The 22,747-nt window shown below is 44.7% G+C and overlaps 1 protein-coding gene across 1 annotated transcript in view; it reads left to right on the top strand.

Annotated features, from left to right (window-relative positions):
* Nucleotides 1-22,747, top strand: part of ROR2 (ROR family WNT receptor 2) — a 193,218-nt gene that overhangs the window by 162,088 nt on the left and 8,383 nt on the right. Inside the window, exons 4-6 of the mRNA XM_088018855.1 lie at nt 1,605-1,892; nt 2,702-2,732; nt 20,093-20,220. Of these exons, the coding sequence (XP_087874981.1) occupies nt 1,605-1,892; nt 2,702-2,732; nt 20,093-20,220 (447 nt within the window). The remainder of the gene's footprint in view (nt 1-1,604; nt 1,893-2,701; nt 2,733-20,092; nt 20,221-22,747) is intronic.

The following is a 22,747-nucleotide window of genomic DNA, read 5'->3' as shown; positions in this document are numbered from 1 at the left end:
ATGTGCCATCTTTCAACTTCATTTTTTTAAAAGAGGGTAGGAACCTACCAGAAATCAAGCCAAAAGATTCGGAACATGAATATAATTTATGGTCAGTTTCCTATTGCTCTATTATCTTCCTTTTGTCTGAAGTGAGTCCATCTCCGCATGGTTGATTGTCTAATCTGTCTGGCCTTAGGTTTTGTGTGTGTGTTATGGAATTTTAGCATGTGTGTCTATCTTAACAGCATAATCTCCCAGCTCTTGGCCTACACCACGCATGTACACACACTCACACATGCATCACACACACACATCACACTACACACCACAAATACACCACATCACACCCACATCTCACGCACCGCATACATACCGCACACACATATCAGAGGTGCACACCACACACGTACACACACATAAACCACACACATACGTACAGTCCTCACACACACCATATCACGAGTACGCACACCACATCGCCCCCACATACCACACACCACACACCGCTCTCCTCTGCGATCTGTTTCACTTCCCCTTGTTCCCCATGGCCTGTGTCACCAGCAGAGAGTCCCCATCCCTGGTTGGACTGAGCCCCACGCTCCAGCCCCCCTGGCTCTGTATTCCAGGTCCTTCCAGGCCATGCTCACCTCCAGCGTGGAGCCCTGCACAGCTTCTTCCTGCTCTTGCCCACGTGCAGCAGGACAGAGCCTTCAGCAGCCCTCAGCCTTGACATCCTTGTTCTCACCAGCCCAGGGATTAGCTCATTTTTGAGGATGTGTCTGTTTTGCGATGAAGTTTTCCTTCCTGAGGCTTCTACTCGGTGGTGCAGCAGGAGGGAGGATGGCCTTTCCGAGCGTGAATCACATCATGAATCAGTGAGATTAGATTTAGATCTAGTGCTTGCAAAGAGAAACACAGTTGGTCCTCACTTTGGGGTTCCATATTTTCGAGCTCCCTGCTGTCTAAAGTGTACCTGCAACCCCCAAATCGGGACTTTGTGTGCCATTGTGTGGTCATTCACAGACCTGCCCAGAGCCGTGGAAATTTAGAATTGCCCGATGCACATGTTGCTCGCTGAGGCCCCGCAAGACGACACCTGCCTACCTGTTCCAGCTCATATTGTAAACAAGTGTCCTTTCTGTGGTCTATATAGTCCTAGGTTTTTTGCTTTTTTTTTTTTTTTTTGCCTTTTGTTGGTGACTTTGCTGTTTTAAATCCTCCCAGTGATGGTGCTGAAGTGCGGTCTGGCGTTCCTAAGCGCCAGAATGCTGTGATGTGTCTTATGGAGAAAACACACGTTAGATAAGCTTCCTTCAGGTGTGCATTAACAGCAGTGCTGGCCGTGAGTTCAATGTCAGTGAATCAACAATACATATTAATAGGGTGTCTTCAGACAGAAACACACGTAAAATGAGATTATGGCATGATTGATGAAAATACTGGGACCAGAGGCCCAAAGGAACCTAACTCCGTATTTCCCCAGGAGCAGTGGTTTGCTAATTCAGTGTTCTCAGAACATTCTAGAACTTCAGTACCGCCAGTGCAGGTCACAGGAGGCGCGCCAGGCAGCCCCTTCTTCCAGGCCTCACTCGGCTTTGTTCTGTGACCACTCTCCTCTGCAGGCTACTTTCTGAACTTTCTGGAGCCAGTGAACAACATCACCATAGTCCAAGGCCAGACAGCCATTCTGCACTGCAAGGTGGCCGGAAACCCCACCCCCACGGTGCGGTGGCTGAAGAACGATGCCCCCGTGGTGCAGGAGCCGCGGCGCGTCATCATCCGCAAGACAGAATACGGTTCCCGGCTGCGAATCCAAGATCTGGACACGACAGACACCGGCTACTACCAGTGCGTGGCCACCAACGGCGTGAAGACCATCACCGCCACCGGCGTCCTGTTTGTGCGGCTCGGTGAGTTGGGGCTGCCCGGGTGTGCGGTTAGCACATGGCAACGCTCCCGGCCCCAGAACAGGAGATCAATGTGCACTTTGAAAGTGAACACGCACAAGGCCGCAGAAGGGAAACCACTAAAACCATTCCCCGAGGCCTCTCGCATTGTGCACGAGCTCCTGGCTTAACCTGTTCCCCATTTACTAGTTATAAAAGAAAATAGGCACACGTGGAGTGGTCTGGAAACCTGCAGTGAAGAAAATAACCCCAGACGCAAAGGTGAGCTTCGAGGCAGAGGGGGACGGTCGCGTGTCAGGAGGTGGCTCCCCGGAGAGGCCAGCCGCGCTGAGGGAGACAGGCAGCTGCTGTGCACAGAGGCCTGGGCCCCGCCGGGACCAAGGGCCGGAGCAGGGCGCGGTGACGGTCCCCCACGTGCACGCTCGGCACAGGTGGCCACAGGGAGCCACGCGTCTTCTCTCATCCCAGTGGCGAGATGGTCCCCGAGCTGTCCCAGCCCGGCCACACAGGCTCCAGACCGTTCGGGCCCCAGCTGGGATATCGATCTTGTGAATCAAGGTTAGATGAGGAGAGAGCAAGAAAAATACCTCCAAACGTTTCTGCATAAACAGAGAGCGTGCCCCTTCCACATTTTGTGGTTTTCGCCATCCCTGGCCTATAATCTTGAGCAACAGCAGAGCCTGGCCAGAGGATGGCTCCCCACAAATGAGCACACTGGGCTGTGGCCGCCTTTACCATCGGTGGCATTGGAAAAACGTTTGATTCCAAATTGTGAAGTATTAATAACCTGTCTTTTTTTTTTTCCTTTTTAGGTCCAACACACAGCCCAAATCATAATTTTCAGTAAGTATCTGTTTCCCTCAAACCATTTTCTCATTCCCCGAGGGTTTCCATTATGGAAGAACCCAGGATTGAAATCCAGCAACGACATGTCTTTGCCGAATTTGCTGGACCTTGGCTGGACTTCACACAAGGATGGCAACGTGCTTGCTCTCGGCTTGGAACACCGCTGGAGTTTCCATGGCTTCGCGTCAGGGAGAAATGTCATGAGGGTAGTGGTTGCTAGTTCCTTTTGGTGATCGTGACCTCACAAGGCAGCCAGAAGGGGTCTAGATGTACAGGCCAGGTTGCTGGGGACACCAGGGTCCTGGAAACAGGGAGGCGCTTCTCACCGAAATCCCGGCATCACCCACAACGGTACCACCAGCCACCAGTCTATGATGGGTGTGGCCACTGAGCCTCAGGGCATCCTCCAGTGTAGGCGGATGCCAGACCCCCCTTCAGAGGTGAGGACACTGAGGCTCAGAGCCTGGCTCGTGCATCTTTTTTTTTTTTTTTAAGATTTTATTTATTTATTTTACAGGGAGAGACACAGCGAGAGAGGGAACACAAGCAGGGGAGTGGGAGAGGGAGAAGCAGGCTTCCCACTGAGCAGGGCTGGCTCGTGCATCTTTATCAAGCCGTGGCTGGGTCCTGGCTGTGAACCCAGGCATCTTTTCCCTGATACCTCATCTCTCCATGTACCCGTCCATTTGGGGAGATTCTCCTCTGGACCCTATACGTTCTGTCATCCTATGCCCGAGAACCACTCTCTTTGGGCTTGTGTTTGAGGTTAGCAGGGGCTCCTGGGCTCCCCATTTCTTGTCCAGACAGATCAGAGAGTCATTGCTTCACCTCCAAATGTTGTGAACGGTGACACAGATGCTACGTGTTGGTTAGCGTTTGCTCTTCCCCCAGCTTCTCGTCAACACTGTGGCCACTGGGGTGGGTGCGTGGACAGGGGCCCAGAAGCATACACCGGGCACCATTTGCAGAAGGTAGATTTTTGAGAACATCGTGTGCTGAGCAGTATTATCAAAGCATTTGTCCTTAACAATCATTTGTGCATAGAATGAGGCAGGAAGAAATTATATCAAGACCACAGCTAGGAGCCTTTGGAAAAGGTGTCCGTGCTTTCAAAAGTTGACCTATTTTATTTTTTCATACTTAGACATCTTACATATATAAATATTATATAATATAGACATGCAATATTGGAAAAACAGGTAAATATAATTTATGTGTAGTAGACTGTAATTTATTAAATATGTAAATATCAATTGTATTTGCATATTTAAATTTTATATAAAAACTCAGCAATATTTTTGCATCTGTGTTCTTCTGGTTTTAAATTAAGGATTCAGTTAACACATTCCTGTCTATCATTCGGGCCGTTCTGGTAAAGTGAAACTTTCTGCATCCCGTCCCCACAGCCTATGCCCTGGGACTGCCTCCACGGTCTGGTGGGAGTGCTGGGGCAGAGGACCTCTCTCTGCGTCTAGCACGTGTGTGTGCCTGGAGAGAGAGCCCATCCCGCTGCCGTTCACTTTCTTACCTAAAGGACATTATACTTGACAAGTCTGATGAGTGGGGTGTCTGCATATTTTAAATTCCCCGGATTGCCTTTCTCCCCATCTCTGTCCCACAGTGACAAGAATTTCCCTTGTCCCACGTCCTTCCTGGTCACCCTGTGTGTGTCCCGAGATGGGTGTTCGTTTCTCTAGAGGAGATTCGGAAGAGTAGACTTGCAGAGACAAGGGATGCACCTTTTTAAAAAATTTTTTTATTGTATGTTAATCACCATATATTACATCATTAGTTTTTGATGTACTGTTCCACGATTCATTGTTTGTGCGTAACACCCAGTGCTCCACGCAGAACGTGCCCTCTTTAATACCCATCACCAGGCTAACCCGTCCCCCACCCCCTCCCCTCTAGAACCCTCAGTTTGTTTCTCAGAGTCCATCGTCTCTCATGGTTCGTCTCCCCCTCCGATTTCCCCCGCTTCATTCTTCCCCTCCTCCTATCTTCTTCTTTTTTTTCTTAACATATATTGCATTATTTGTTTCAGAAGTACAGATCTGTGATTCAACAGTCTTATACAATTCACAGCGCTCACCATAGCACATACCCTCCCCAATGTCTATCGCCCAGCCACCCCATCCCTCCCACCCCCCACCACTCCAGCAACCCTCAGTTTGTTTCCTGAGATTAAGAATTCCTCGTATCAGTGAGGTCATATGATACATGTCTTTCTCTGATTGACTTATTTCACTCAGCATAACACCCTCCAGTTCTATCCACGTCATTGCAAATGGCAAGATCTCATTCCTTTGGATGGCTGCATAATATTCCATTGTGTATATATACCACCTCTTCTTTATCCATTCATCTGTCGATGGACATCTTGGCTCTTTCCACAGTTTGGCTATTGTGGACATTGCTGCTATAAACATTGGGGTGCACGTACCCCTTCGGGTCCCTACATTTGTATCTTTGGGGTAAATACCCAGTAGTGCAATTGCTGGATCATAGGGTAGCTCTATTTTCAACTTTTTGAGGAACCTCCATACTGCTTTCCAGAAGGGATGCACCTTTTTTATAAGCAATCCTGCCCCAGAGGCACGCACGGGTTGCTTCCCTGCCACGTGAGGACCCGTTTCTCCTTAACTTCCAAGGTGATTACCAAATATGTTCGTGTTTGCTACTCTGAAGAGGAAAGCCCATAGCGGCCCCTGTATTCTCCCTGCCCTGCCACCAGGCATGCTTGCTCGCTGATGGACGTTTCTTGACACTCCTGGTTCCTCTTTGTCAACTGTCTCTTCATAGTTTTTGCATACTGCCCTAACATTGTTCCTTACTGATTTTTAGTAATTATTTATCTCTTATGTCTTGATCATACAGAAACTAAAATTTTTCTCTCATTTATCAATAGTCACCAATAATTGTATGGTTTTCATGCTGTGTCTTGTGAAAGAACACCCTAATTTCCTTGAAAAATTCTGATGGTATTTTGATTGGAATTATAATGAATTTTAAGGTAAAGTTGGTGAAAATTAACATCTAAATTGAATTGCCTGTCAAGGACCTCTTTCTTTGAACTTTAAGGTACGCTTTTTTTCCCAACATTTTTTTTTAATTTTATTTATTTATTAGACAGAGAGAGACAGCGTGCCCATGAGCGGGAGGGAGGGCAGAGGGAGAGGGAGAAGCAGACTCCCCGCCGAGCAGGGAGCTCGATATGGGACTCGATCCAGGACCCCGGGATCATGACCTGAGCCGAAGGCAGACACTTAACCGACTTAACCGACTGAGCTGTCCAGGTGCCCGAGATCTTTTTTAATACAATACTATCACTTTCCCTCTAAGTGCCACCCAGGCGCTCCCTACCTTCTTTTTGATTGCATTTGCTAGGAACCTTTTACTGTTCTTGTCTCACTTTTTTTTTTTTCCAACCTTTCTGTGTTGTTTTATGCAGGTGTCTTGTAAATAGCATGTAAGTACATTTTTTGGAGGTTGGTGAGGAGGGTTTTCCATTCTGGAAGTGCAGGGTGTGGTGCGTGTAGGTTAAGTTGATTTTATTTTTATTTTTAATTTTATTTATTTTTATTACGTTACGTTAGTCACCATACAGTACATCGTTAGTTTTTGATGTAGTGATCCACGATTCATTGTTTGCGTATAACACCCAGTGCTCATTTTAACAAATGTACAAGATTCATTCTGAGTCAACCCCTCTTTAATTGGCCTTGTGCCTACTGAGTGAAGGTTAGTTGTTTCAACTGGTGCAGACCGTCTTGCGGGAACATCTGTCCCTGTCTCCCTGTCCCTGTGGGCGTGAGTCCTCCGGCGGCCACGATCTGGGAGTGGAATTGTAGATGTACACCTCCCACACCTCCAGGTACGGCCAGGCTCCTAGGAACCTCCCAAGCGGCTAAGGAACTCCTGGTCCATCCAGCAAAGCGTGAGTCCTTATTTCCCCACATCTCCCAGCACGGATTATTAGAACTTAACATTTTGCCCGTGTCTTGGGTGTCAAATAGTAATATAGAGTAATTTTACATTAAATCTCACTTGTCTGGTTAATAGAGAAGTTGAACATATTTTGTTGGCTTAATAGCCATTGAATGGCCCGTCCATACACAGTCTGTCCTCTTTATTTGCAAATTCCGCGTTTGCACGTTTTCTTACTCGCTAAAATTTCCATGTAACTCCAAATCAGTCTTCAGGCCGTTTTTGCTGTCACTCGTGGACGTGTGCGGAGCAGTGAAACATGTTTGTTGCTCACGCACACGTTACAGCTGAGGTCTGTGTTCTTGTCTCAGCTACCCCCACGGCAAACACTGTGTTTTCGCAGCCTGTTCGCATTTTGTGCTTTCCATGGGTGATTTCGCTGTGTAGGACGGCCTTGAGCACAGCGCTGAAGTGCTCCCTAGAGTTCCTGAGCACCAGAAAGCTGGGATGGGCCCCATGGAGAAAACTCGTGTGTTAGATAAACTTCCTTCAGGCGTGAGTTATGGTGCTGTGGGCCCTCAGCTCGACATTAATGAATCACCGACACACATAAAACAAGGTTACGTATTGATTGGATACTGAAAATGTTATGACCCCAGACTTGCAGAAAACCATCTCTGTATTTCCCGTAGGAGCCGTGGTTCAGTATTTACTTATTCAGTGTTTGCGACACCCTTACAGAAAATAATTACTGCAAATAACCAGAATAGACTGTACTTGACCCGTTTTGTCTTTTTCTTACTGATTTGCAAGAGTTTTAAACTAGATTCTGGATATAACTTTTACATAGCTTTTACTCCATCTGGAATGATTTTTATGCTGGTATAAGCTGGGACTCTACTGTAATATTTTTCTATATCAATGGCCTAGTCTTTGGCACTGTCTAATGAACAGCCCCATCTGTATTCATTAAATTTAATGTCACCTCTGTCATATGTGAAATTTCTGTACATGTGGATCTGCTCCTGAGCTCTATTTTGTTCCAGTAGCTTCTGTACTTGGAATAATATCACAGTATTCAGACAGTATAGCTTTGCAATATATCTTGACATATGTAGAGAAATTTTCTCACTCTGCTGCTGTGGACTGAATTATGTCTCCCCCCATCCTCCCCAAATTACACATTAAAGCCTTAAACCCCTGGGCCATGTGACAGTATTAGAGGTACGGCCTTTAAGGAGGAAATTACAGTTAAATGAAGTCATAAGGGTGGGACCCTGATCCTATAGGACTCATGTCCTTACAAGAAGAGGAAGACCTATCAGAGCTCTTTCTGTCTACCGTGTGAGGACACAGGAAGAAGGTGGCCATCTGTAAGCCACGAGCTGAAGAGCCTGGCACTTTGATACTGAACTTCTCAGCCTCCAGAACTATGAAAAGTCAGGTTGACCCATCTGGGCTAATTGTTACCGCAGCCTGGACTGACTCATACATCCCCCTTCTTACTCTACCATTTCTTTTAGATTTCTTTGCCATTGTCTTTTACTCTTCCATCAGGATTTTTGTCAGTTTGTATTTTTATTAGAATCACATAGTAGAAGTCTGATTTTTGCAGTTACTTTTTCAGATACTAAAGTGATTCTGTGTTTTTTCTCCTTTGAATTTATTAATATTATGTTACAAAAGAGAGCTCCTAGTGTTGAGTCGCTTTACAGTTGCAGCCTGAAATCCACTCGATGAGGGTGAGTTATTCTTTCAATGGGCTGCTGAATTGATCTGCTACTTTGTGCTGGCAGACGACCTTCTACACTCAGGTTATCTTGTCGTCTGATGTGCCCACACGTGATTGTGATTGTCTTTCAGCAGACTAACCTCCACCTCCTTGGGGCATCTCTGGAAATTAACCAAAACCAAGACAGAAAGAGGGGAGATCAGTGGGCTTGAGACAAATTTGTCCACAAGTTCTCCATTTTTGTCACTGGAGTGTCCCTACCTCGTCCCACCTGTGACTCCTCTCGAGCCATTTCCGTAGGCTCTACCCTTGTTGGACCAGCAGGGGGCCTGTGCCTGCAAACGGAGAGCTGAACAGCGAGTACTAGTGGGGCCTCGGTCGATCCCCGAGTGCAGCGGGAACGGCTGCAGTGACCGCCCCCCCAGGCTCACTGCCCCGGCGGCTGCCCTCACACAGCCACACCTGGAGACCCCGGCAGAGCGCCGGATGCTGGTTCGTGTGTGTCGAGTGAGGCGAAGGGATTTACTGCCGTTAAAACCCTGCTTTTCCTTTCATGCTTTTGAAGCAAAGGTGAGGAAGGTGTGTAGATGGGGAACAAAGACTTTAAGAACAGGCTGTGACTGTACAGATGCAGGTTCAAAGGCGGCATTATTGAAGCTTACTCAGGTAGCAGCTTGGATAACGTGGGGGGATTAATGTGAGGCTATGTGTCTCATGTTTCATACATGGGTTCCATTTTTATCTGCTCTTTTAAAAAGTGGTTTGTGTTCACGATGACAGACCCGTACGTACACCGCGGGGTAGCCTGGTGGCACGGGCATGTGGTGACCAGGGCGGGACAGGGGTGGCCCCTGAAACCTGCCCTGGTTCCTACATTGCTGTCCGGGGCCAACGTCATGGCCACATGTGTGCACACGCACAATGTGCTTCGACAGATGCTGCTTGAAGGGAGACGTGTTGTTCTTTTGGACAATTACAAGTTCTGTTAGTGATCGGCCTCTGGGAAATCGTCTTCCCCGGAGCCGTGTCCTGAGCCCTTTTCTTACTTCACAAAGTGCAGGTGACTCCAAGGCTTTGCCCGCTCACCACCCATATGCTCATGGCCCTGGAAGCCCCATTTCCTGGTCTGTCTCCCCATCTCCAGGCCCCTTGGATGCCCAGGGGCATCTCCGGGCGGATGACTCAGAGGCACCCCACAGTTGGCGTGTCTGAACAGAACTCGGCTATCTGCTCCCTCCTTTTGGGGAACTGTCATAATCGAGTTCAAACTTTATCCTAATTATAGGAAAATAGCACTATAAAAAAAAAAAAAACACGCACTGAAACTGCCAACAAGCCAGTGATTTAAAATGACTTCAGGAAAAACCAAGCTGCCTTACCGTTGGTAAGTAAACTCGCTCAGGCAAAAGGCTGACAGCGAGCATTTGATGTTAAAGCCATTAAACCACCAACCTAATCAAACTGAGCTGGAAGGAGGAGAGAAGCCAGTCTGACTTTTTTTCCTCCATGACTTCTTGTTAGGATAGGTTCGATTTCTCGGAAAATGTAACTCCTTAAATCCCATAGTGCCGAACTTGAATAAAAGATAGAAAACTTAATCCATTTTAAGATTATGTGATGCAGGCAGTTAAGTGACAAAGAGACCACCGTGGGTAAAGTCAAAGAATACGCACACCCTCCTTAAATCAGACCAGAGCGACCCAGACAAAAGTGTTTGCGCTTTAGCAGTAATGATGGTATTAATGCTGGACGTGTAGTAACACAGTAAATGCCTCCATTTGGTCTTTTTGTTTTCACTTGAGCCCATGCGTGAGCTGTTATGCCCTAGTATGCACGGATGAGAGCTTTTCACACACCGACCCCCAAAGTCACGCAAGGAAATACCAACCTTCCAAGGTTTGTCCAGGAGGGACCAGCCCCCTGAACACAGTAGAGGAGAATTACACTTACTTCCCAGTGAACTGGTAACACCGAGCTGCCGTTTCTCTGCCTCTGGCCACCTGGTGTGATCCTGGCCTTGGAGATGGTTTCTGAGAGGTTCTGCTGATTGGGTTTTTATGACCTGAATGTTGGTGTTGGGTATGTTCAGTTGGACCCAGTCGACACTTTTGCCACATCTGATATGACGTCAGTGTAACTGGATGCTAGGACTATTTCCTCTTGGAATTAGAAATATAAAGCATGGTGTCTTATTTTTAAGGAAAGCATTCACTCATTTAACAAATTTATTTTAAGGGCCGACTATGTGCCGTGCCCTGTTCAAGGTGTTGTGAATACAACAATGAATGAAGCAGACAGAAACTAAAAGTTCCTGCCATGCGGTGCTTACATCCTCTTGGGAGACTCTGGTGCCTGGCTTCTTTCATGAAATGTAATATCTGAAAGATTCTTCCTGTGGTTTATTCCTATTTATTGATGGTATCAAGAAATGAAGATACTACAGTATCTTTATTCACCTGTTGATAGACATTTGGGTTTCCAGTTTGGGGCAGTTACAAGTAAGGCTGCTTTGAACGTTTGTGTTCAAGTATTTTTGTGAGCATGTTTTCATTTCTCCGGACTACATCCTGGCTGTGGGATTACTGGGTCAGATGGTCAGTATGTACATGAACCGTAAGAAATGGCCAAACTCTTCCCCAGAGTGGTCTTTCCATTTCCTGCTGCCACCAGCAGTGGGTGAGAGTCCCAGCTGTCCCACATCCCCACCAACTTGTGGTGTCACCTGATATTAGCCTTTCAGCATCTTGTGTTGTGATGATTCGTGTGGTTTAATCTATATTTTCTCATCACCAAAAGTGAGACTGTCTTTTCAGGCCACACTTTTGTGAAATATCTCTTAGGCTTTTGTCCAGTTTTACTGTGGTGTTTTTCTTCCTGTTGAGTTACAGGGGTTCTTTATATATTCTGTGTACAATTCCTTTGTCAATGGAAAAATTACATAAAATGTTTTCTCCCAGTCTGTGGTTTGCCTTTTTAGTTTCTTAATGCTGTCTTTTGATGAGCAGGAAAATTTAAAAGTTTTTTTTTTTAAAGATCTATTTATTTTTTTGAGAGAGACAGAGCACAAGCAGGAGGGGCAGAGGGAGAGAGAATTGGAAGCAGACTCAGCGCCGAGCAGGGAGCCCGACATGGGGCTCGATCCCATGACCCTGAGATCAGACCTGAGCTGAAACCGAGAGCTGGCTGCTTAACCCATTGCACCACCCAAGCACTCCAGGAAACTTTAATTTTGATAAGTCTAATTTATCATTTTTTTTCCTCTTACGCATTGTGTCTGAGAAATCTTTGCCTTTGTTTACCTTGATACACTAGAGATATTCTCTGGTGTTTTTGTCTATAAGTGCTATAGTTTTAGCTTTTATGGTTAGGTCTACGTACGATCCATCTCAAAAGCAGTTTTTGTGTACAGTAGGAGTTATGGGTTTAAGTTTATTTTTTCCATATGAATATCTAGTTTGGGGCGCCTGGGTGGCTCAGATGGTTAAGCATCTGCCTTCGGCTCAGGTCATGATCTCAGGGTCCTGGGATCGAGTCCCACATCGGGCTCCCTGCTCGGCGAGGTATTTGCTTCTCCCTCTCTGCTCTCCCTTTCTCTCTCTATCTCAAATAAATAAATAAAATCTTTAAAGCAAAACAAAAACAAAAAAACCCCGAATATCCAGTTCTTCCAGCACCGTTTTTGAAACAATTGTCTGGTCATCCTCAAATGCCTTAGTGTCTTCCTTGAAAATCAGTTGACCATAGGTTAGGGTCTATTTTGAGCTTCTCTGTCATGTTCTATTGATCTGTCCATATATCCCAATATTACATTGTCTTCAAAGTTGTAACATTGTGGTAAATCTTACAATCAGTTCAAATTCACCTTCATTCTTCCTCTCTTTCATGATGTGGCTATTCTATTTTGCATTTACATGTAAGTTCTAGAATCAGTTTGTCAATTTCTACCAAAGTCTGAACTGGGATGTTTTTAACTTTCCATTTTGAAATAACTCCAATTGTACAGAAAAGTTACGAGAAGAGTAATTATAAGTAATTCCATATCTCTTTACCCAGGCTTGCTAACCATGATCTTGTCATATTTGATTTATCATTTTCCCGTACATATTTGTAATTATTCCTTTTCTTGAGCCACTTGAGAATTCGTCGCATTCTTTATGCCCCTTTTCCCTTTATACTTCAGTGTGTATTCCCTAAGATCAACCTATTTCCTTACAGAACAACAGCTTCAAATTCAGGGTGTTATGTGAGAATTGCCATTCATCTTCCAGTTTCTTTGATTGTCGCAGTAATGCTGTGTAGACCCCCTCTCTGGGACAGAACCCTCCCCTTGTTGGCTTTAGTGTTCTTTAATCTGGAACAGGTCCTCAGCCTTTCATGACATTTTTGATATGTCATTTTGATGAAATTTTGATAAATGCAAAGCAGTTATGGTACAGAATGTCTCTGAATTTGAATTTGGCTGATGTTTGCAATGTTCACGATTAGACGCTGTGTATGCATTTTTTACTTTTTAAAGTATATAAGCGATGTTTCCTTTTCAGGGTCACACATCTGGAGGTACGTGATGTCAGTCTGCCCCTTATTGGTGCTATTAATTTTGCTCACTTGGTTATTTTCTCATTATATAGTTTTGTTTTTTTTTTCCATAATTTAAAGTAATTTGTGAGGAAATCCTGCTAGGATTTTGGTAGGTGATATTGTACTTTGGGAGAACTGACTTCTTAAAACCATTGAATGTCCACCCGATGAATATGGTGTATTTTTCTATTTATGTAGGTTCTCTTTGCTTTCTCTCTACAGTATTTTGAGGTTTTAAGTGTGGAGGTCTTGTACATATTTTATTAGGCTTTTTTCTAAAGTATTTCAGCCATTTTTAAGTGTGTAACTCAGTGGTATTAAGTACATTCTCGTTGTTGTGCAACCATCACCACATGCTCTCCAGAACTTCTTCATCTTTCCAAACTGAAACTCTGTATCTGTTGAACAATGGCTCCCCATTTTCCCTTCACCCCAATTCTTAGCAACCATTATTCTACTTTCTGTCTCTATAAATTTGACTACTCTTGTGTGCTTTTAACGTTATTGTAAATAACTCTTTTTTAAAGAGATTTATTTATTTATTTGAGAGAGAGAGAGAGTGCAAGCAGTGGGGCGAAGCAGTGGGAGAGGGAGAGAATCCCAAGCAGACCCCGCACTGAGCACGGAGCCCCACACGGGGCTTGATCCCATGACCATGAGATCACGACCTGAGCCGAAACCAAGAGTCAGATGCTCAACTGAGCCACCAAGACGCCCCTGGAAATGATATTTTTTGTAAAAATTTTATTTGCTAATTGTTACATACAGAAATACAATTGATTGTATTGACCTTATCCTGTGGCTTTACTAAATCTCTATCAGTTTTAGTAGTTTAAAAATATATTCCTTAGGATTTTCTCTGTAAATTATGATATCAGGTGTGAGTAGAAACAGTCTTGTTTCTTCCTTTCCAGTCTATAAGCCATTCATCTATATACCATTTATCTGTCTATCTCTCCATTGATCCATTGATCACTCTGTCTCCTGATCATCATGGTTAAGACTTCCATGGCAATGTCAGCTAGAGTTGGTAAGAGCATACAGGTTTGTCTTTTTCAATGTCTATGGGGAAGATGTTCCTTATGGTGAAATAATATTGCCTACATGTTCCTTGTAGGCTTCTGATAGATGCCCTTTTTTAGAGTAAGAAAGTGATTTTTTGTTTGTTGAGAGTTTTGGTAATGAATGAGTGTTAACTTTTGTCAATTGCTTTTTCCTTATCGACTGAGTTTATTACATGGTTTCCCTCTTTGTTTCTGTGTTTTCAGTGGCTGTTTTTGTTTTTGTTTTTGTTTCAGTGGCTGGTTTTTAAATGTTGAAATAACCTTGTACTCTTGGTTAGCCCAGTTGGTTCATTACCCATTTCTCTGTTGTCTTTTTATTTTGTTGGGTCCAGTCTGTCCTTGTTTTGTGAAGCATGTTGCCCATTTGGTCAGGGGTATTTTGGTCTGTAATGTCCTTGGACATCCTTGTGAGTCATAGATATCATTTGACCTGTGTCTCTTATTCCTTTATATTCTGAAAGAGTTTGTGTAAAATTACTGTTTCCTCCTTAAATGTTGGACAGAATTCACCAGTTTCTATTTATTTAGGGCTGGGGTTTTAATCATGGGAAGGTTTTTGTTTTTTTTTTAACAACTTAAAATTCCTAAAGACATTTAGGGCTATTCTGAGTTTTTATTTCTATTTCCACTAATTTTAGTGTATTGTGTTTTTCAAGGAATTTGCCCTGTTTTTCTAAGTTATTGGATCTGTGCTCATATATTTGTACATAATGTTTCCTATTATCTTTTAACATCCATAGGGCCTTTGTTGATGTCCCCTTTTGCATTACTGATATTGGTAATGTGTGTTTTCTCTTTTTCTCTTCTCTTTTTCTTTTTCAGTTTTTCTAGGTATAAGCAATTTTGTGGGTTTTGTTTTTTTTTTAAGAACTAACTTTTGGCTTCATTGATTTTTCTCTTCCTTTTATATTGATTATGTTCTCTTCATTGGTATTTTCTGATTACTTCAGGTTTAATTTGACTTTCTTTTTCCAGCTTTTTACAATATAAAACCTTATCTAATTTAAGCATTTAAAGCTATAAATTTCTCTTTAATTACTGTTTTAGCTGCATTCCACAATTTTTGGTATCCTGTTTTCTCTTTTCATATTTTATGTGAATTCCATTTAAACTACCAATTTTCCTGGGCGCCTGGGTGGCTCAGATGGTTAAGCATCTGCCTTTGGCTCAGGTCATGATCCCAGGGTCCTGGGCTCAAGTCCTGCGTCAGGCTCCCTGCTCCTTGGGAGCCTGCTTCTCCCTCTGCCTCTCTCTCTCTCTCTCTCTCTCTCTCTCTCTGTCTTTCATGAATAAATAAATAAAATCTTTAAAAAAATAATAAACTACCAATTTTCCTTGCATTTTCTTTTTTGAACCCAAAGGTTATTTAGAAGTGGACTATTTAATTTTCAAATATTTGCAGAGCTTCTAAATATCTTTTTTGTTCTTGATTTTTAATTTAATTTGATGTGATCTGAGATTTATGGTTCTGGTTCTATTAAATTTATTGTGAGTTATTTTGTGGCAAGAATCTGGTCTGTCTGGGTGATTGTGCCCCGTTCACTGAAACATGGATGCTGTCTCGCTGGGTATATTGGTTTACAAATGCAATTAGGTCAAGGGCAGTGATCAGTGTTTCCACTGTTGTTTCTTCACGAATTTTTTATCTAGTTCGAGGAACTGCTAAGAGACAGGTGTTAACATTTCCAGCTGTAATTGTGTATTTTTCTGTTTTGTCCTCTAGTCCTGTCAACTCTTGTTCATGTATTTTGATGCTCTGATATTAGATATATTAATATTTATATCTTTTTTTATCCTGCTTATTGTTCACTGACAATGCTTGATTAGTTTGTAACTGTCTTTTAATCAACTCTGGAAAAATGTTGGCGATTATTTCTTCAAATCTTTTCCCCGGCTCCTTGGGTCTTTCTTCTCCTGAAATTTGATGTCACATCAGTTAGGCTCCCCCTTGTACTCGCCCACAGCTCACTGAGGCTCTGTTTATTTTTGGAAATCTTTTAATCTCTTTTTCAGTTTGGAAATATTCTTTTGACTTGTCATGCTTACCATTTTTTTCCTCTTCTATCTAATCTGTGCATACCATCCAGAGAAGTGTTTATTGGGGATTATCTGTTTTAGTTCTTCCATTTGATTCTTTTACAGTTTTCACGTCTCCTGAAATTACCCGTGTTTTCATTACACTTTCTTCCACGCATTTTTTTTTTTTTTTAACCACAGCTAGAACTCCTGAAAGCTCTGGTCTCTAAGACTAACATCTGGATCATCTTTGGGTTTGTTTCTCTTGATGGGTTATACTTGCCTATTTCTTCATGTCTGCTAATTTTTCATTGTATACCCGACATTGTAGTTCGTACTCTAGATTTTGTTACCTTCCTCCAAAGAGTCTTTTGTTACTGCCTGCCTATTCAATTACTGTCAGGTCACCTGAATCTTATGGAATTGAGTATCAGGCTTTGTTAAAGTGATTTATCTCATTTTACTCTTTGTGCTTTTGCTCTGCCCCCCATTACGCCAGAGATGTAGCCTCCTCTGCGTCACTCAAGCAGGCAGCCCATTTAATATAGGCTGACCCTTTCATAATATGAATGACAATTATGAAAGTGGTTTTACCACTTTTTAGCAAAATACTGTTTGGGGGGGAAGTTACCTTCTTACACAATGTGTAGCTACATTTGAATATTGACTTTGATTACTTTCCAATTTCAAAGGTGCCTACTTCCCTTTTTAAAGATCATTCATTATTTATATCCAGAAATTTTTCTGTGTTTTTCTTCAAACTAATTTTTATGTTTAGTGTTTACCACTGGGGGGAAGTTGCCCATCAGTCCCTCATCTTCTCAGTCCTTTGTGAAAAGCACTTTCTGTCCTTCCTCTGTTTGCTCTCAGTCACCTACTCCTTTCCTTGCTTTTTTACACAATATTGTAGTTATTTATCTGTCTCCCCTCCGTGACCATGAATTTGTTGGTTTATAAGTTTCTTCTTCATTTGTGTCATTAGGCCTTAGATTAGTGTGTGGGGCATTAGGAATGTAGGCGATATCCGAAATTAAATTTCCATAACATTGATGTTCTGTGATTTGGTAACGTGTGTTTCACTTGTGTGGTTGAAGGGGCTTTACAGATGGCAGCTTCTGTCTCAGTGCTCTCCTTTGGTCTCTGAGGGACCAGTTTTACACACTTTTCCAGCTCTGTCACTCTTCAGAGGTCCCAAACTATGGCCAGGTAAAGATAAAATATAATTGTGCTCGAAACTAGAAAGTGATTTCCAGTTGTTTTCTCACAAGTCAGAAACCTGAAAGATGTCATTTTCTAGACACTTCTGTTTGTGTTTTTGGACCTTCTCTACAATTCAGATTAGAAGCCCACCAAGCTGAGTTAGTAGGGGATGAGATGAGATGGCATCAAGCCCCTTCTCAGCACGTCTTCCCTGAACCCTCACTGTTCTCCCAGTCCTGGGGGGCACCTGACCAGTGGCCAGGGAGTAGCCCACAGTGAGGGACCAGTCTTTCTATTCCTTGATTCCTGAAGTGGAGAAAAGAAATTGCTCACTCTTGTGAGGTCACCCCAAGGGACTGACTGCATCAGATCTATCCTGTGCATACGTGACGTTGCACGGAACGTGCATATCTCTTTGATTTTCCTGGTGTGGTGCGCAGGTGCCCTGAGCCACCTGCAAAGAGTGATCTGTAGCACACGCACTGGGACAGAGTTGACTTGCACTTTTGGTGCATTTGTTAAGCGTAGGTATTGGTTTCAATTTAATCAACAGTTAACTCCAGCTCACAAAGAGTGAGAAAGGAGGGGGTCGGGTGTGTATTGTTAGCACATGTGCTTGGCTAGTTAAACTATATTTAAGGAATCCTTGACCCAAAGAAATAATGGCTAAGTGAGCTTGTGAGAAAGGGCACCCAGCTCTTGTTGACACCAGAATCTCTTTGTTTAGATTTTTTATGGCTCCAGGTTCCTTTCTTTGAAAAAGAGAGTTCCTGCAGGTTCCAAGGAGGGAGAGAGCCCAAAGCGGCTGAACGGATGTTCTTCCAGATCCTTTGTCTCCCCGGTTATGAGCGTCCAGATTTTACATTTGTGAGGGAGCTAAAATACAGATTTTTAAGTCCATTTGGTGAAATTGGACACAGCACAGATTTTCACTGGGGGATGGTCTAAATCAGTGTAGGGTGGAATGACGAGTATTGTTAGGCTTAGGGGGTGGTTACAGATTTGCTGGAAAACAAGTGACTTAATTACAGGCCCAAAGCACTTGTCAGCAGTTTGCCCTGGGAGCCCCAAGCCCCCCTCTCCTTTGCTCCCAGCAGATGGAAGCTCTCATATATCTGCTGTAGCCACATCCCCTGTCTCCTTGGAGCATCCTGAGCGCCCTCTGAAAAGTATCAGGGTATTCAGGATGCCTGATCTCATTAGCTGAAGGCAGGACTAACAGGTTCTACAGAATAGAATGTGGCACAGACTCCAGCAGGGCCCTGTGCAGGCCGTGCAAAGGCCCTGGGGAGGGAGTTGGACTGGGGGGCCCGGTGGGAGGGCCATGCTTTTGTGAGGCTCCCCGTCCATCCCCCATATTTTTAAGTGCAATCCATACCATCTACATAGCACACTTCTCTGTCGTATAATAAGAACATCTCCTTGTACAAGTTATTTGAAGGCCAGGCTTTTGGGAATCCCCGCCCCCCCCCATTGTTCCCCTGCATTTCAAAGATTTCTCTAGTGCAGCGTAATGGTAGAACACAGTTTCTGGATTATCGTCACTTTCATAAAAGTCTTGCTTGCAAACAACAGAAGTTTATAGTGTGCGCCATAATGTTTCTGTTGTAGTTCACATGTAGGATGAGACATATTCATGGTGAACGTTCTGTGTGTATTTGTTCACATATGTGGACATGTACCCACCCACGTGTACGCTTCACATTTATAATCCATCTTTCACATTCCATGGCTCCGCTCCCCTTAAAGATGCTGGATTTTTTGAAGTTAATAGATTTTATATTTTAGAGCAACTTGGGATTTCCAGAAAAATCAAATATAAAGTATGGAGAGGTTTCACCTACGCCCGCGTCCATACCTACAGTTTCTCCGTTAGTAGCATCCTGCATTAGTGTGGTGCATTCATTAGAACCGACGAGCTAATATCAATACTTTATGATTAACGAGAGTCTATAATATATGTTAGCTTTCACTCTTGGTGTTGTACATGTTATGAATTCGGACAACAGACTCTCGAACAACATGGGGATTGGGACACCCACCCCCTGTGTGGTCGAAAATCTGTGTGTAACTTTTGACTCCCCCAAAACTTGATTACTAGCAGCCTTACCAATCACTTAGTCAATTAACGCGTATTTTGTGTCTTGTATGCATTATGTATTGACTTCTTGCAATAAAGTCAACTACAGAAAAGAAAATGTTACTAAGAAAATCATAAGGGAGGGAAAGTACATTTATCGTACTCTATTGTACTTATTGAAAACATATTGCATGTAAATGGACTCATGAGGTTCAGACCTGTGCTGTTCTAGGGTCAAATCTATAAAGACATGTATCCACCATTATAGTATCATACGGAGTAGGTTCCCTGCCCTAAAGGCACTGGTGCTTTGCCTGTTCATCCCACGTACCACCCTGTCCACCAACCCCTGGTAACCACTGACCTTTTACTGTCCCCGTATTTCTGCCTTTTCCAGAATGCCAGCTAGCTGGAATCATACAGCACGTAGCCTCTCCAGATTCGTATTTCACTTAGGATCATGCATGTAAGCTTCCTTCATGTCTTTCCATGGCTCCTTTTTGTTTGGCACTGAATACTGTTCTGTCTGGACGGACCACAGTTTATTTACCCATTCACCTGCTGAAAGACATCTTGGTTGCTTCCGAGTTTTGGCAATTAGAAATAAAACTGCAGTAAACATTCGTGGGCAGGTTTTTGGGTGGTCCGAAGTTCCCGTTCCTTTGGGTCAGTACCAAGAAGGGAGATGACTGGATGATAAGATGCTGGATTTGGAAAAAACACACCAACCCAGTGTGCTCACAGACGGTATCTCCCCCAGAGACAACTACCATGAGGACGGCTTCTGCCAGCCTTACCGGGGGATCGCGTGTGCACGTTTCATTGGGAACCGGACCATTTACGTGGACTCCCTCCAGATGCAGGGAGAGATTGAAAACCGAATTACAGGTAGGAGCCCCACATCGTTGTTGTGAGACCACGAGCGCAGACCGTCCCCCTTGTGCGTTTGTCATTTCCTGTCTCGGACAGTCAGTCCCTGTTCCACATGTCTTGCACCGGAGACTCAGAGAGCTTCGTTAGAAGCCGCTGGGACTGCCACCATGGTTTACCCTCAGACGTTCCCATCTGTGCATTCACACTAGCCAGCGCTCTTAATTGCGTCCACCACATGACTCCAAAGTCCTGAGATGTTCTGTCCTTGATGCATCGCCGGGGCCTCCTGTCCCCGGGCTGGCCACACCGCAGGGAGGCTGGTGCCCACCACACTCAGTCACTTGACTTCTTTGTTCTGCCTTCCCTGACTCTTCCGCTTGGTTAAAAGGTTCACAGGCCCGACTTTGGTGTTGGGGAGAGAAGTTTGCAGGTCAGCGGTGGCACCTGGGGATGCTGCACGGTACTCCCGACGGTCAGCATGCAGGTTCCGGGGACAGTCAGGTTATCGGGTGTCGCTTCCCGGCATGAGAAATGGAGCAGATCCCTCGGCAGGGAGCGGCTTGCTGTCTGTCTCTTTAGAAGTACCCATTTCTGGTTGGCTGTTAGTCCTCAGTGTGCTGACTTTTACACGGGGATGTGATGGTCATCTTGGGGGAAATCCTTTGAGAAGTAAGAAAATGAATTCGACCAAAGCCTGTCCCTGCTCGCCCCACAAGCGCACATATTTTTCTCTCCAGACTCTATAAGGAACAAGAAAAATCTTGTGAAGACGGCAGATGTCCCTGTGCAACTGGGTTCTCTACACAATAGTTCTGGACCCCGGCTGCCCCTTAAGGCCACACATGCTGGGCTCCCCAGGAGACGGGTTGGGGTTTGCAGAGGGGGCTTGCAAAAAATCACCACCTTGGTGAGGGGCAAGAGTGAGGATCCTAGGTGGACACTCACGGAGGTGTCATTGGCATGTCCTTCTAAATCCAGGTCAGCCCTCCCTTGTCTTTCACCTCAAGCTGGAGGATCTAAGGTCATGGTCATGCAAGGAACTGCCTGCCTGACCGGCCTGTGGTTCCTGAGCCCCCTGAGGACAGGGCCAGGTGTCCAGTGAGAAGTAGGAGTACGGCGGTCGTCCAACAGGAGAACGTTTTGCAAACCTTGGTATCTCTCATTGGAAAAGCTTTTCGTGCCATCTAAAGCAGACCTGTTCCAACCTTTTTGACCACAACATACAGTAATATGTACTTTAAATAATGATTCCCACAGGTGTATACCCACACCTGTGTCTCAGAGAAGTGACACAGGTTCCAGGAAGCAGACATCATCCTTAACAAAAGCAGTGTGCTTGGATTTTTCTCTTCAGTTCTCTTTCGTTAAGGGAAAGAATCAATTATAGCCTCAATACGACCCATGCATTCAGACATCCTCTGTTCTAATCATCTTGTAAAATGCTAGCCACAGACTCCAGAATTTTGCATCCCACTAATTGACTAACACTGATTCCAGGCACGAGAATGTCCCCAAGTTATGTCTTCAGGAACTGTTTGAAGCATTGAACAACTCCGATATCTAAGCAGGCGGATTGTACAGCAGTTTTTAGGTAGAAGTCTAGAATGAAGGTCTCTAGGTTTGTGGATTTTAGAGAGAATAAAGTTGAAGTTGTTCTAGACTGACTGTGTTGTGGTTTAGAGACTGTTGGCTGTGAAGATGTTCTGTTTGGGGAGCATGCTTGTCAGAATGCCTTCCCAGGACTCTGGAAGCTTCCCGGGGCATGGGTTCCAAGAGGCCTTCAGGGTGACATGTGGGGAGCGGGTAAAGGCGAGGACATGAGTTGTTGGACCTTCTGGGTACCTAGAACCATGCTTTCAGAAGTAAGCTCTCAACGTGCTACGTTCTGAGGGGGGCAAGGGAATAGTGGAGACCCTTAAAGGGTCAACTATGACACTCTATTGGTTGATTAGCCCAAAATAAATGCCAGGTTTGGCTTTCTTGGACCATCTTTCCATGCCTGGGGGTCACAGCCCACATCATGACTGCCCCCTGATGGTCACCAACTCCGCCATGTTGGGGCTGACCTGGGTTCACAGCTGGTTCTTGAGCTATCTCCGAGAGACCCTTCACCTAAACCTCTTACTTCTGTGTTCCTCAATTTTAATATTGGCCAGAAGGGACCGGAAGGAGTAAGGACCATGTATTCATCTCACGAGCTGTCTTAGAGGCTCTGTGTGGGCTTCCATCCCCCGGGGTGAGGCCTCAACAAATCACTAGACAGATAAAGACACAGGACCGGAGAGGACTGAGTGACCCACCATCCTGTAGTGAATAACGGGGCAGGGCCAGAGCTGGGCTCCCCCGCCGGCTCATCCATTCCCTGCGTCCCCCTGGTTAATGGGTGCCCGCAGCGCCACCTTCTGGCCGCACTGGGCACCGCACCACAAGTCACGGGTAGAGCCGGTGTCCCAGGGACTAAATAAAGCCCAACATGCCCGGTTTCCTCCCCATCTCTGCAGGGTGTGTGGGCAGAGGGGCCGCTCTTTCTTTAGCTGTCCCG

The sequence above is a fragment of the Eumetopias jubatus genome, unplaced genomic scaffold (assembly GCF_037043125.1).
Source record: "Eumetopias jubatus isolate StellerSeaLion01/CBP00866 unplaced genomic scaffold, mEumJub1_p1.0 scaffold_15, whole genome shotgun sequence".
Lineage (NCBI taxonomy): Eukaryota > Metazoa > Chordata > Mammalia > Carnivora > Otariidae > Eumetopias > Eumetopias jubatus.
This window is presented reverse-complemented; position numbering and strand designations above follow the sequence as displayed.